General features: G+C 43.2%; 1 protein-coding gene across 20 annotated transcripts in view; it reads left to right on the top strand.

Moving 5' to 3' along the window:
• Window positions 1-15763, top strand: part of ABLIM1 (actin binding LIM protein 1) — a 290842-nt gene that overhangs the window by 136728 nt on the left and 138351 nt on the right. For all 20 annotated transcript variants that reach the window (XR_006887430.1, XM_046652354.1, XM_046652363.1 and 17 more), the window contains exon 2: window positions 12552-12686. Coding sequence is in view for 19 of the 20 variants with exons in the window: in XM_046652354.1 (XP_046508310.1) it covers window positions 12552-12686 (135 nt within the window). In the remaining variant the exon portion in view is untranslated. The remainder of the gene's footprint in view (window positions 1-12551; window positions 12687-15763) is intronic.

Here is a 15763-nt window from a genome sequence, read left to right as displayed (position 1 = left end):
TAAGTATTAAGTCTTCCTTGAATGTTTAGTAGAATTCTCCAGAGAAGCCATCTGGTCCTGGACTTTTATTTTTGGGGAGGTTTTGATTACTGTTTCAGTCTCTTTACTTGTAATTGGTCTACTCAGATTCTCTATCTTCTTGGTTCAGTTTGGGGAGGTTGTATGAGTCTAAGAATATATCCCTTTCTTCTAGATTGTCCAATTTGTTGGTGTTTAGTTTTTCGTAGTATTCTCTTATAATCCTTTGCCTTTTTGTGGTATCCATTGTAATTTCTCCTCTTTCATTTCTAATTTTATTTATTTGAGCCTTCTCTGTTTTTTGCTTAGGGAGTCTGGCTAAGTGTTTGTCAATTTTGTTTATCTTCTTAAAGAACCAGCTCTTTGTTTCATTGAGAGGGATCAGTTTCTTTTAGGCATATCCTATTGTTTCTAATTTTCTGGCAAATCTCTGGTGCTGACACTGGTATTGAAGTACCTCTAGGCAAATCGTGTTTGTGAAGACCTCCCATATGAGACGTAAACTGGGTCTGATGGTATCTCATTCAAATTTTTTTTTGTCTTTTTATGGGCTCCTTCCCAAGAGGGCAGCAGAGATGAAAGGATAAAGAGGACATTTGTCAGGGTGGGGATGTGTTGGTGAAAAACAAATATATACATAAGCAGGGAGGATTTCATGCACTAACGAGGTGTGAGACGTGTAGAAGGTGTTCGGTGTTTTCCTGTCTGTTTGTGTATATAGAGTTGTTCCTTCTAATGACTCACAGATACCAGTCAAACCTGCTGCTTAAAATCTGGAGACAGAAGATAGATTAGTGGTTGCTTGGGACTGAGCAGGGGAGGGACTGGGGAGTAACTGCTAATGGGTATGAGGTTTCTTTTTGGGGTGATGAAAATGTTCCAAAACCAGATTGTGATGATGGTTGCACAACTCTGCGAATGTACCAAAAACCATTGAATTGTATGATATATGAATTACTTCTCAATAAAGCTGTTAAATCAAACCTACTGTTTACAGCCCTATGGATTAAGCTGAAATGGTGACACTGACAGCTGTAAGATTTATTGGGTGAACAGAACATTCACTGGATATTATGCAGCAGAAAAGTGCGTCTGTTGCTAAAAGTCACAGAAGACAACAGAGCTGGAAATTCAACATATTTGAGTTTAAGGTGTAGCACATGGGCATTTATGATCAAGGACCTTAAACTATGACCTGCCGTATTCTCTCATTGAAACACCATGGAAACAGTAATGGCTCCATTTCTTGAGCACTCACTATCTGTCACGAAAAGTGCTGAGCACTTAACATGCATTAGCTCATTTATCCTCCTAAGTGTTAAAGTAGGATTTATCCTCCGCTCTCCCGTTTTTTTTAAATGATCCTGACCTTTTTGGGGTTTTTTTTGCTAGGAAAGATTCATCCTGAGCTAACTTCTGTTGCCAATCTTCCTTTTTTTTTCCTCCCCTCCCTGGTTCTAAGTCCTTCTGGTTCTTCTCTGTGAGCCACCGCCACAGCATGGCTACCGACAGATGAGTGTCATGGTTCTGTGACCAGGGACCAAACCTGGGCCACCAAAGTAGAGCATGTTGAACTTTAACCACTAAGCCATCAGGGCTGGCTCTATCCCCATTTTGCAGAAGAAGAAATTGAGGCTTAGGGAAGAAAAGTAACTTGTTTCAAGATCTCAGAGTAAGAGGGGTGGAGGCGGGATTCACACGAAGTCTGTCTGATCAGAACTAGAGCTGTGACCAGCTCACCACTGGATGTGACCCCTCCCCAAAAGCCATTATGTCACAGTCCGGGGCTCCCAATTTGTCTTCACTATAAGCAGAAAAATAGTCCTATCTCAGGTCCTAAGAAGAAGGCTAGACTATACTCTGATTATATCATTCATCTCAAGGTCTCAACTCAAGGGGACATGAACCTTTAAAGTCTGTTCCTTAGCTTGTCCTTCAAAAAGGCACCGGGCAAACCTCTTCACTGTTTTAGATTCCGTGATGCTTCCATGAATTCATGTTTCACCCAAACCAGATTTCCTGATGTCCCCCAAACATACTTCACCCTACCCTTCCTGTTATCTAAGATGACTTCTTCCTTCCTACTGTTTAAATCCTACTCTTCCTTTAAGGCACAGCTGGAAGGGTGCTTCCTTCTTGAAGCATTTTTCTGGTTTCTCTCTCCTCATTTTACAACTGTCTTCTGGCACATGATTTAGTCTCTATCTTGTATTCATATTCACTCATTCCCATTCATTTTCTATCTCTCTCCCCTTTCCTCCACCTCCATCCTTCTACACTACTAAGCTGGAAGCTCTTGGAGGGCAGGATCTGGGATTTACAGGAATGTCATGAGAGAAACACCACAGCTCTCTTCTTTTGTTGCTCTTGTCCATGAAGCCTCTGTTTCATAAGACTGCCTGACTTACTGAACATGCCCCTTGATGAGCCCTGGCTCTCCCACCTTCAGGCCCTTGCTCATGGTGTCCCTGCTTTCTGAACTATCGTTCCCTTGTCACCTTTTCATGTACACCCCTGTCCTGCAGTGTGAAATTCTACTCCCTCCTCTGTGGAACTTTCTCCACCTATTAGTCCTGGCCTACTGCATCTTCTGTCTTCAGAAGTCCTAGCATATTGTCCATACCTCTCCTATGTTCTTAACCTCCCAGGACAGCTGACAAATGGTTTTCTGTCTGTGTTGACCAACTCCCCAGGTAGGACTTCCTGTGTGCTGTGCACACACCTGGGATCCCTGCCATCAGAGGCGGGGATGGCATGAGTGGTCTGTCTCTGCAGTTCCCCACAGAGCCTGGCACAACACAGCACACACAGCGGCACTCACTTGGTCAATATTGTTGACTCTGTTGGTAAGAAGTTATTACCCAAGGGTTGGAAGGTTACATTTAGGACTTTTCATGGAGGCATTTTTTAAATGTCTCTCTCCCCTCTCTCCCCAGTCCCATCTTGGACTTCAAACATATTTTTTCTTTCCCAGTGGTAGACTTCTCTGGGTCTAAGCTTCGTTAAACTTGAGGAGATAATCTATCTCTTCTCTCCCACTCAAGCAGATGAACCCCTGAAGTTAAATGAGAGAATGATTATGCTGTCACCTGGATGACTAGAAGAATACCTGGCAAGGTGACAAGTATAGATTATGTGTGTTTGCCTTTTCTTGCAAAGGTAACCAGGCAAAATTATGTCATCCCGAAAATTTGAATGGGCCAGGACTTCAGGTCTGGAGGAGCCTAAGTACCTAGAGAGTAGTTGTAGCATTTGTAAAATCATGTCTGACTCTGCATGTTGGATGCTGTGGACACGAGTCTTTTGCTTTCGTCTCCCTATGGATGTTTACACACTGTCTCCCCCCTGGATGTACAGACACCGGAGAGACCCAGGGGAAGGTGAGTTTGGGTGTTGATTCACAGAGCAGGCGTGGGAGCGTCTTTTCAGAAACAAAAATTTGAACCCTTTCTGAAAAGGCACTCCCACGCCTGCTCTGTGAATCAACACCCAAACTCACCTTCCCCTGGGTCTACTAGCCGTGTAACCATGGCACAGTGGTGTGCTGGTAAGTGTTTAACAACCAGCTCTGGTAGGGGGAATGGGGAAGGCCCTGATCTGTAAAGTTTGCCAATTTCCATGGTGTAAATACCCCGACCATGGCCAATTTCATGCTACTCAGGTGAAGTCACTGACCTCACAGTTGGGCAGAGCTGTGCACAGTCAGCTCTCTGTGACTGGCAAGAGTCAGCTTCAGCTCAGCACTCTTGGAGCAAGTCCCTGAACATCCCTAAAGCTCAGTTTTCATATTCGTAGAATGAGGATAATTGAGGTGGATGGGATCAAAAGAGAGATTATATTTGAATACCTTTTGTAAATTGTGAATTACCATACACATATTCATCATTTTTATTAATTTGCCTAACATGCTGTTTTTAACTAGTTAGTAATTTCCGGTGTGTCCTGGGCGGTAAGTAGAAGCAGACCAAAAGAAGAGACGAGGACAGCTGGGGAGCTCCCAGTGCTGTTATGAGATTTTGGTTGTACCTCACAGGGACACTTTGATCCACATCTTGGTTGTGTTTTTAAAACCCTTCTAAAGTGTCTGGATTTGGAATTAGGGGGTAGAAGGCAGTGTGGTACCCTGCCTAAGATAACCCTGGCTCAGGGCCGTAGGCCTGAATGCTAGTAGACTGTGACCCTCTCTGTTAACTTGCATTCCCATAAATGGCTCCAATGGAACCACGCTCCCTCCCAATCGCAGAATCAGCACTGAGCAGACACTCTAGCAGGCCATAAGGATGTGATGTTCTGCCAGCAGGGTTCATGCTGAAGCCACCGCCCAATTGTTTGACTTGATCCATCTCTAAATGGAATTGCTGGTGCAGGGACAATTTGATATCCCTGGGTGACCTTAAAAGGCTATATCAAATTTCAAAAAGGATTTTTGTTATACTTCAGAAAGCTGTGTTCCTACAGGTTTGTGACAGTCTTGCTTGACATTCAGCTGACACGGACATCTGTGTACCAGGCTGGTGCTGTAGGGGCTCCGAGGAGGAGATGACCCCCCTGGTCTCCACCACCACCCTGTATTCTTAGCTGCTCTTTACAGTCTCAGGGACGGGGATGCACGTGGCAAGAGAGAGAAGCCTGGGAGTCAGGTCTAACTAACTCCTAATCTGAGGACCTTTCTAGTTACTGTTTGGGAGGAGAGGCGGGACTTTATGCAAATGACAGTACTCCAAAGTCAAATTACTGAGTGCCATCGAAGGCTATGGGAGGTCAAAGGAGGGTGTTGTCTCAGTGAGTCATCTCAACCCAAAGGTGTGTCTGAAAGGAGGAGGCTAGGTGCCAAGCTGATTTTAAATCCCTTCCCAAGATTAACCCTCCTACATAGAAGGCAGGTGTAGGACATCAGGGCAAAAGCATCATGTGATTTACAAGGAGGACATTTCCTGGTTGAATTTTTATAATCCTAGTACCTCTTTGCTTTGGGGAAATCAGATTAACTGGATTTGAACCTGGGCTGTGTCTATAATCAGGAGCCCAGCTGACCAATTGCTGACTGCTGTCTTTTTTGTTTGGAGGAACGGCGGGGACCTATTGCGTTGCCTCAGAGAAGGCAAATCAAGTTTCAAAACACCTTACAAGGGGAAAGCCACAAGTGGCGGGGAAATCAGAGCAGAGCCGTCTTTCTGCCTCCTCTGGGAGTGTTTGTGCCAGGACAGCCCTGCACTTTGTGCCGAGTAATAATCCTGATTACCAAACTGACAGGGTATAGGAAAATGAGGTCGTGGAAGCCAATCAAAGAGAAGGATCTTTTTGGACAACTAATGACAGGGTACCAGTGTGTAGCTTCAAGTAACTACCACTTGCCACAGCAGGAAGTGGACTTTTAGGTAAACTGCAAATTAAGCACTCTATGCGTCTATTTAAACTCTTGAGTTTCTTGTTTCCTAGGCTCAACACCAGCACCATTCTAGCTTCAAGAAAGGGAGTAGGAGGTGGAGGGAAGGAGTAGGAGAGGGGAGAACACAGCTCTGCAATGTGTGTTTACAATTAAATGGGAACTCATGGGCTAGAGCATAGAAAATGTTCTAGAGAATAGCAGTCTCTCTGAAATTAGACTCCCAGGAGAATCCGATTCCTGTCTTGAAGCAGAAACCAAACTTAACAGCAGCGTGTCATTTTGTGATTGCAAATCCAGACCAATCCTCCCCAGGGACAGGGTCGGATCCAGGTCTCTGCTCAGGGTGGAGGCTACAGGGAGGGCCTGCCTGCTGCTGGGTTGCATTTCCTTCCTGTATCCCCATTACTCGGAAAGTGTTCTTTTCCCATAAATTGCTGCAGCCCAGAATAATTTCTTTTTGTGTTTGAAGTGTTATTTCCCATCTGCTTCTTTACGAGCAGGGGTTACCTTTGGGATTATGACGCAGCTGGGTGTCCACTGCTTCTGAGCTGTGTCATCAGAATTTACTTAGTATGTTGCACTGGCTTGATTTCCTTCTATGCTGGACAAGACTTTCCTGTGGAAATCCCCTACCCAGAGCTTCAGAGTGTGGGCTTTGGAGTCAGACTGCTTCTTGTGGTGTGATCTTGAACAAGGTATTTGACTCTTAGCCTGGGTGGCCTCCTCTGCCATACAGGAATAATAAAACAGCACCCCCTTAAGGCGGTTGTGAGAATTACCTCTGATTGTGAGTATAAATTAGTTATCACAGTGCCTGGGACATATTAAGCATTCAATAATTGTACCTGTTATAATATAATAGTGTTATGGAGATATTTATTGAGATATCACAAGTCCAAGACTCTCTAACTTCATGTGGGAGGTATAGTGGTATTGGGTGGTAACCATATTTTCTCTGACCCAAAAATTGAGCTGAGAAGTACAGAGATGACAACTCAGGTTATTTGACATGTGAAATGAGAAGTATCCCAGAAATTTGGAGGAATTGACCATTGAGAATGCAATTTTGTAGGATTGAGATTGATGCATTGTGAAACAAAAGCAAAGTAAACACAAAACAAGAGAAAATTAAGTGTTGGGTGACAGTACAGGTATTTAGTGCTGAAGGACTTGGGGGAGAATGAATATTTGATCAATATAAGCCAGAGTGAAAGCTTCAGAGAAGAACCAGCATCTGGGCTGGGCCCTGTGGGTCAGGTTTGATTTGGAGAAACCTTTCCAAGGGAGGCACCCAGCATGAATGAAGGCAGTGGGGAAGATGGAGATCATAGGCTAGGAAGTGGTCAGAAGGCCCAACCAAAGGGAGATTTGCACATTTACACACATAAATAGCAAAGTGTTTTAGTGTGCATTCTTTGGGGTTGGACTGCCTGAGTTCAAGTCTGTTTAGCACATATAGTTAAGATAAGTACTCAGCAAATGTCGTTCCTTCTTAGAATCTGAATAGCTAAGGTGGGCCGTGTTATTGAAGATCTCAGAAGCTAGACAGAGAACTTCAGACTTGATGAATTGGGACCAAGAGAGCTATCGAAAGTTTTTTTATTATAATAAACTTTATCTTTTAGAACAGTTTTAGGTTTATAGAAAATTCAAGAAGGTAGTACAGAGAGTTTCCATATACCCGACACCTAGTTTCCCAAATTAGTAACATCTTACTTTAATATAATGCTTTTGTTACAATCAATGAACCAATACTGATACTTTATTAACTACAGTCCATCCTTTATTCGTGTTTCCTTAGTTTTTATCTGATGTCCTTTTTCTGTTCTGAGGTACCACATTACATTTCATCGTTAGTTCTCCTTAGGCTCCCCTTGGCCGTGGAAAGAGGACTTTCCTCTTTGTTTTTGATGATCTTGACAATGTTGAAGTGTGCTGGTCAGGTTTTTGTAGAATATCCCTCAATTTGGGAATTTTCTCATGGTTAGACTAGGATTATGAGGTCGTGGGGAAGGAAGATCACGCAGGCAAAGGCCAGTTTCCTCACATCACATCTAAGGTGCTATCAACATGACTATCACTGTTGGTGTTGACCTTGACCACCTGGCTGAGGTAGTGTTTGTCAGATTTGTCCACTGTAAAGTTACTCTTTTTCCCCCCTTTCCATACTGTCCTCTTTGGAAGGAAGTCACCAAGTGCAGCCCGCACTTAAGGAGCTGGGGGGTGGGGTTGGGGGGTGATGCTTCACCTCTTTGAGTGGCCTGTTATTTGCTGGTTGCATTGGAGAAGAAGGTTCCAGAGGGTAGGAAACACTCAGCAATCTGAGAAAAAGGAGTTGAAGGCTGGATTCATTGCTGGGTGAAGGGATGAGTGGACAGAATTATTGGGAGATGAAAGAGAGGTTGGGATCTAGGATGACGGCAAGGTTCCCAGCGTCGGTGATTAGGGGATTGTCTGGGTGTAAGGAGCAATGCATTAGTTTAATGCCCGACTCTTTATTTCTCGGCTGTGTCACCCTGCGTGAGTCACTTTGTTCCTCTGAGTCTCAGTTTGGCCATTTGTGAAATAGAGTTACCAGTCCCTGTTCTTCCTACTTTGTGGAGCTCTGGTGAGAGTGAAATGAGATAACACAGAGGTAAGGGCTTTGAAAGCCGCCAGGCACACCGCGCTGTGTAGTTTCTCAGGCTGGTTAAGGGAGTGCTGGTGCTATTGAGAGGGAAGGGTACTTGGGAGGGGGGATTTGTTCCCTGGTTGAGTCTGAATATTTCAGATAACCCTGGGCAAGTTCTAACTCACACTGAGTACACCATCACAGGTTGTGATAGTCCCCTGCTAAGGAGATTTTTATCCCAAATATGCTTCCTCAGATGTTCTTTTTCTGATGGTCCAGATCCACGGTCTGTCCCCCAGATGGAGATAGCTTGGGCAAGACGAGGCTGGTTCTGAATTAGAAGGAGGAGCTCTGCCTGTTCTTTTTGGCCTTCCCTTTACAGCCTGTATTGGCCTTTGCTTGGGGGCACTGAATTTTCCTGAGATTTTCTTAAAGGTCTCAATCCCCCAGTCTCCTTGCCTGAGATAGCTAATAGACATTTCCAAAGGGGAACTTTTGATTCCTGCCCTACACTGGAGTTTCAGGGATGTGGCTAACCTGCCTTACTTGACTGTGAAAGACCACGTGAAACTTCTCAGTTAGCCTTGCGATGGGCTGTTTTATCTGAGCAGCCAGAATCCCTCCGAACTGCGTATATTGCAGTGGAGGAATCCCTTTACCTGTTCAGGCAAACAGACTTGTTTCTTCATATATATTTCCTCATTATTCAGGAGGTAGGCAACCATGCTTTTTGCTCTTCATTGTACTCTTCTTATTTTAGCAACAAATTGATGAGCCATGGAAAATTTTAACCATGTTTCCCTGAGTTCCAGGGTAAATGATTGACTCCTTGGTACAGTAGAAAGAGCTGGGAAGAAGGAGTGCTGAGTGTATCTCTGCTGATAACTTGCTGGTGACTTTGGGCAAGGAAACTCTCTGCCCTCAGTTTCCCTATCAGGAGAATGAGTAGGGACCACCCAAGCTCTGAAAGACGGAGCATTCAAGTAAAATATTAGCACCAGAGCCAAGGGCAATTAAGAGGAGTACAGAGTTAATGTCCTCACTATATTGCAACTGACTCAGCATATTTTAGAAAAGTAGAATTGAGCCAGTGAACATACATTTGGTATTAACCAAACTGCCAGAGGCAGTTATGTAAAATAAACCTCTTTATCAGTCTTCAAAAAGGAGAGAGATTCTTTTGTCTACACTGATTTGTGTTTGGATGAAATAAACACTGAGTCTCTTTTGGTCTTCTGATTCTGTCATTCTCTAACAAGAAAAGCCCATTTCTTCACAAGTGGGTTGTTCTGATATGTGTCTGCCGAGGCTGATGTACGATGGGAAGGTGAGTACACATGATATAGTCTCTGCTCATCTCGGGGTGAAAGCAAAGGTCATCTCTGAGCATGGAGGACTTCGCACTGTAATATATATTTCCAAAGGGAAAGGCTTGCAAAATGCAGATACCGATCCCAATTCTGACCTTTGTGACTGGTGCCAGCATTTTCACTGGCACCTTTGTTCAGACAAAGGGAAAAGCCAAGAAGTGAAATGTTTTCCTTCCCTCATCGTTACTCAGCAGGGCTTGCTTGCTTAGCTATGAAAAATTCAAGTGTCAAGAGAAACTGCAGTGCAGTGTCTTATCCAAAAATGCATTCTCCCTTGGGGTCAGGAGATCCGCTGTGTGCTGATACTCTTTCTGAAGAGGATGGTCTTGTGCATGACTTTCTTCATTCTCCCTCTTCTCTGTAACTTGCTTATCCGTATTGTCTGAATTCTAAAGGTAAATAGTTCTTCAAATGTAGGATGCAGACAAATCACCTGAGAGGCTTACTGAAATGATAGATCCCCGACTCGTACGCCTAGTTCAATGGGGCCAAGGAATCTGCATTTTAAAAAATCATTTTATTGGGATTATATTGTCTTACAAGATTGTGTAAATTTCAGGTGTACATCACTATATTTCAGTTTCTGTACAGACTGCATCGCGTTCACCACCTACAGTCCAATTTTTATCCATCACGTTACATATGCGCCCCCTTACCACTTTTGCCCTCCCACGGCCCCCTTCTCCTCTGATAAACACTAATCTGTTCTCCTTATCTGTGTGTTTGTTTATCTTCCAAATATGAGTGAAATCATACGGTATTTGTCTTTCTCTGCCTGACTTATTTCCCTCAGCACAATACCTCCAAGGTCCATCCACGTTGTTGCAAATGGGACAATTTTGTCTTTTTTATGGCTGAGTAGTATTCCATTGTGTATATATACCACATCTTTGTCCATTCATCTGTTGATGGAATCTGCATTTTTAATACATGGCATAGGGGTTCTGGTTCAGCAGAGCCACGTTGAGGATTACCACCTGGGTGCCACGCCCACCTAGTGATAATTTTGCATACTCCGTGTGTGTTCCCTTTATAAACCAAGTCCTAGCTGCTGCTTTTAGCACTGTGCCTGAGCTTGACTAAATCCGTCATTGACATATAACAGTCATTGCCTGGCTTAATACAATTTCTGATTTAGCCAGATAGGGAGGGGAGGAGCATGAGCTTGGGAGTCAGAAAGACCTGGGTGTGGATCTTTGAGCGTCTGCTTACTGTTACTTGGGCAGGTTGATCAACTTCTCTGAGGCTCTATTTCCTCATCTGTCGAATGGAAACAATATTACCCACTGAGAGAGAGGGGTGGTGAGGATGGAATAAAATGACGTGTGTGTAAGCACCTAGCACTGTGCTCTTAGGAGACAGATGCTCAGTAAGTATTACTTTCCTCCATTCTTGTAGGCAGCAGGAATTAAAAAAAAAAAAAAAAGCATCATATTCTCCACTAGCACTTGAAGCAGATATTGTTAAGGGAAACTTCTTTTTTAATGCCCAGGTGAGTAGATTTTTGGGCTTGTTACACATCACTTTAAAAGTCAATGGTTGCTTAGAGATCTTGAAAGGATGCCCCTCCTTAATTCCTATAGATAATGCTGACTTCTGTTGTAAGTACAGGTGCGGGGAGAGATCCCAGCAGGTAGATAAGGAAACGCAGGTGGATCACAATGTTGGTGCCTTTGCCGGATGCTCCCGGAGTCCAGCGCTGAGACCTCGGCTCAGGTGTTTAACCCGAAACTACACCTGCTCCTGGTCCACAGCTCACAAGAACCACCTTGTCTCTCAGAATTTAGCTAGTAATGGATTACTTGGACTGTCTTGTCCAAATTCTTTCCAGGCAAAATGAGAACATTACAGTGGTCTGAGAGAAACAATGAACCATTATACTCGTGGTGTACGGAATGCTCCTGGCTGCAAGGTGTTTCTAAATGGAGTTTCAGCAATATCTTCCCACATCTCCCTCCTGTCCAGCCCGGTTTTACCATTTGAGAAAAAACATCATCTTTGTTCTTTGTGTTGGTCGATTAATTTTAGGTTCACTGTTCATATCCCATATCATGCTTATGTAGTTACTTATGTAACACATTTTTATGTATCACAAAGTTCCTCCTTCTGAGGACCCAGATCAGAAAAGGAATTTAATAACAAAAAGTATCCATCTGCATTCTCTGGCTGGGAAACTGCAAGCTAAATGAGACCTTTGGTTAGCTTCAAACCACAGGTGCCCTCTCGCTGCCTTCTCCCTCAGTCCTTTGTAAAGGGGAGGCTGTAAATCTCCTTCCTGGGGCAGGGCAATCTCTGTAACTTCTGTTCTCTGAAGACCTCACTCTGGAAACTGAGAGAATAATGCCTGTAAGCCCCATCATATGATTTGAGAGACTGCAAAGAGCTTTGAAATCCTCTGATCCAACCCCCTTTGTTTTACAGGAGAGGAAGCTGAGGTTCAGAGAGATCTACATCGTCACTAACTAGTTTTTTAAAGAATTACTGCCTGCAGTGTGTGTATCAGAAACTATGCACACAACAGGAGGCTCATAATAGGCCCCCAACAGGTTAAATGAGTCGCCAAATTAAGATCAGGAATGACACTGGTAGAGCAGATGAGAAACCAGCCAGCACATACTAACTATTAAGTAAATAAACATTTATTGAGCTCTTTTAGTACAGGAGCATTCTGCTATGTTCTGAGGAGCTCAGGGAAGGAAGGAGAAGTACAAAAGGGAAGAGGAAAAAGAACTTTAAGAAATAGTCCCCATCCTCAAGGAATTTACAGTTTGCAGTGAACTCTTCTCTGAAAGGATTGCTTTCTAAATCAAGATAAAGACATATTTATTACAAATACATATTACAAAATGCTGAACCCAATAAGATTCTATAGTTAATGACCCAATTATGTAGTCCTGGAGAAGTTTGGGAAGACAAAAGAGAAGTGCTGGCTCCCAGAGGAACAAGCCCAGTGTTTTCCCTACTGGACTATTAAAGCCACAACTTTCTTATTTATTTGTGTATCCCCATGGTTATGGCATGGGGGAAGGTGCTGAATTCATACTTATTGAATCAATGTTGGCTATTTGATACCAAAATTATGGAGATACTTATGCATGCCTATAAAGATCCCTTTTGTAGGAATGCTTTCTTCTCATGTAGTCTTTTGTTGCTTTTCTTTCAGTGGCCCACCCGCAGGACCCTCACCACCCATCCGAGAAGCCAGTCATTCACTGCCATAAATGTGGGGAGCCGTGCAAAGGTGAAGTGCTTCGGGTCCAGACCAAACATTTCCACATCAAATGTTTCACCTGCAAAGGTACGGTGCCTCCCACTTCCTGGCTTAGTGGCAAGTCACAATCGGTGCTTGCCTTGGGGTCTGCCCATCCTCTTAACTCCACACCAGGTCGCCAGATGATAAGTGAATGTGCTCAGAAGCCCTGGAATCACTTACCTTCTCTAGTTTGGGATTAGATTAGACTCAAAGGAGAGACCGAGTCCCCCCAAGACCAGTGGTACCCAGGCCTCTGAGTGTTCACTGAGGTTCCTGACCCTGGGAGCAGGGACTAATTGTGGAAGAGCAGTAAAAATTCAGTTTTATGTTTTGTCCTTTAAATTTCTTTTCCTCTGAAATGAGGGATTCCTACCCAAAAGTAACTTTGTCCCAATAGCCATTACCTATAGGAGGGCTGGAAAACCTGTAAGATTAGGGCTCTAAGTCACTGGATCCTGTGAGGTATGTACAGTCTTGTGTGTGTGTGTGTGTGTATGTTGAGAACTGAGAATTAAGCAAGAATGCTTGGAAGGCCTCCAAGAAGAAAAATAACTCCCATCCAAGAAGGTACCAATTTGTGGTTGATTTCCATTAACAGTCCTCTGTTTTGGGATTTATAACTAGGCATCTTGGTATGAAATATGCTGACCTGTTATTCTGGAGCCAGGGCATGGCTGAGTGGGGAAAAAGAAGAAGAGAGTGATTTTTATGTGTTTATTTGAGAAGCAGGTTACTTGAGCTGAGGGCACATCTGTGTAGCTCAGGTTGGAGTGGAGGGAAGTAGGAAGAGAGACGGAAGACGGACAAGACTGAGCTGCGTTGTAGCTTGACTCTGCGCTGTGCACCTGGTAACCACGTTCATCCCTGGAAACCGCGTTCCATTTTGTGTTTTAGGTTGTGAACTCAGCATTGCCGTCATAAGCCATTATGTCCATAGCCAGGCAGCCTCTTAAGTAGACTCCAGGCTACCTAGTGACCCTCAAATATGTGAACAAAGGAGGCATGGGGGCTTTTCTGGACTCCACAGAGTGTAAACTTTTCAGGAGAAAGAGCACTCGCATATAGCGCGAGTGAAAAGATGGAAGGAGAAGCGAGGGCATGAGCTTAACTCCCAATGAGCATGACAGAGATTACAGACGGCTGTAAAGCACATCTTAGATAGAGAGATTCTTTAATCCTCCTGAAAACCCGTATGAGTCAGTACCATAAATCCCCAGTTTTCAGACAACCCAAGTTGGTCTGCAGGAAACATCAGGGTCACACCCAGGGTACTGACTGCACTGTTGCTCTGTGTCACTCGAGTCCTGCCATTGCCACTAAGCAGCTCTGTGATCTCAGCGAGTTACATGTATCACTATGACTCCACATCCTTATCTACAAAATAAAGAGACTAGATCATGTGATTTTTAAATCACCCTGGGTCTGAAGTTTGCCGATTCCATACATGCATAACCATGTATGTGTATAATATAGAACCCAGAGGCACTGAAGTAAAGCCTCTTAAGTAGCGTGTCAGAGAAAAAAATGCTTTCTGGTTACATCGATTTTGGCTACCTTGGAGTCAGGCATTATATTTTGTTTTATTTTTTTATCTTAAATTTCCTGAGACATGGCTCAAGGGGTAGGTTGAGTATGAAATAAATACAATCTATAAACAACTGTAGCCCTGTACGTATTTTATATTTGTAGTTGAAACCCACACAGTGTTAGTTTCAGGTCCGGGTCATCACTGTTCAGCACATCAAGAGATTAGAAAACATGTTCGTTTATCCCCCGTGGGCTGGAAGCTTCCTTGCTTTTTTCTCTTCCAGTTTAAATCTAAGGACTGAATGTAAGTTGTCTATGTTGGAAAGTTGTACCATATATGATTTGTTTCATGCTATCAATGTATTCCTGAAAAGTTGAATTTTTGTACAAATTGAATCATATTTTTTTTTTCTTTTTGTGAGGAAGATTGGCCCTGAGTTAACATCTATTGCCAATCCTCTTCTTTTAGCTTGAGAAAGATTGTCACTGAGCTAACATCTGTGCCAATCTTCCTCTATTTTGTATGTGGGATGCTGCCGCAGCATGGCTTGATGAGTGGTGTATAGGTCCATGCCCAAGATCTGAACCTGCAAACCCCAGACCTCAAACGAGGAGCATGCGAACTTAACCACTACACCACCAGGCTGGCCCCCAAATTGAATCATATTTTAAGAGCACTTCCTATTTGTAGAAATTATATTTAATTTAACAAAATTTTGCTAAAATATGTTATCTATTCTTGTAAATTTATATTTTATCACACTTAATCTGTCAATATCTACTATCTTATGTCCCTGACTTCCTGTGGTCACCCTTTTCTTTAATATCCAAAGAAAGTGGTTTACATTCCCCATGCTTTGTATTCTAGCCAGTTCATGCCTTTTCCCCAAGATTCTAGAGAACTGTTGTCTAATAGGAATATGATAGAAGCCACATATGTAGTTGTAAACTTTCTAATAGCTATATTTAAAAGGTAAGAAAGGACAGGTGCAATTAACTTTCACATTATATTTTATTTATCCCTATATACCCAAAATATTATCATTTCAATGTAAAATTAGTATAAAAACTATTGAGATGCTTGACATTCTTTATATATAACTTTTCATTCTAGCTTAACAGCACATCTCACTTTGGACTAGTCACATTTCAGGTGCTCAATAGCCACATGTAGTTAGTGGCTACGTACAGGCCAGCACAGTTCTAGAGATTCCTTGAGGTTTGCATTCTTGTGGTCCCCTCTTGCTGCCAACTCTTGCCAGTACCAAATTTGTGGTCTCCCCTTTATGAGTGCTATGCCTTTTGCATTGCTTCACCCCACCTTGGTCACCTTTTCCGAAGTACCACCACACAAGGCAGCTGTTTTCAGCAGACTTACTGAAGGTTTAGATAATGGAAGGAATTTATAGCACAGAATAGGCAACAACTGCCCTAATATGCTCAGGCCGTCTCCGGAACAAGAAATCTGTCATTGGCCAAGGCCATTTCTTTCTTTCTTTTTTTAAATTAATAGACTTTAGTTTTCAGAGCAGTTTTAGGTTCACAGAAAAATTGAGCGGAAAGTACAGTGAGGGCCATTTCTCATACTTACTCAG

Source organism: Equus quagga, chromosome 2, assembly GCF_021613505.1.
Source record: "Equus quagga isolate Etosha38 chromosome 2, UCLA_HA_Equagga_1.0, whole genome shotgun sequence".
Taxonomy (NCBI): Eukaryota; Metazoa; Chordata; class Mammalia; order Perissodactyla; family Equidae; genus Equus; species Equus quagga.
The sequence above is the reverse complement of the archived record's forward strand: the minus strand, read 5'-3'. Positions and strand labels throughout refer to the sequence as shown.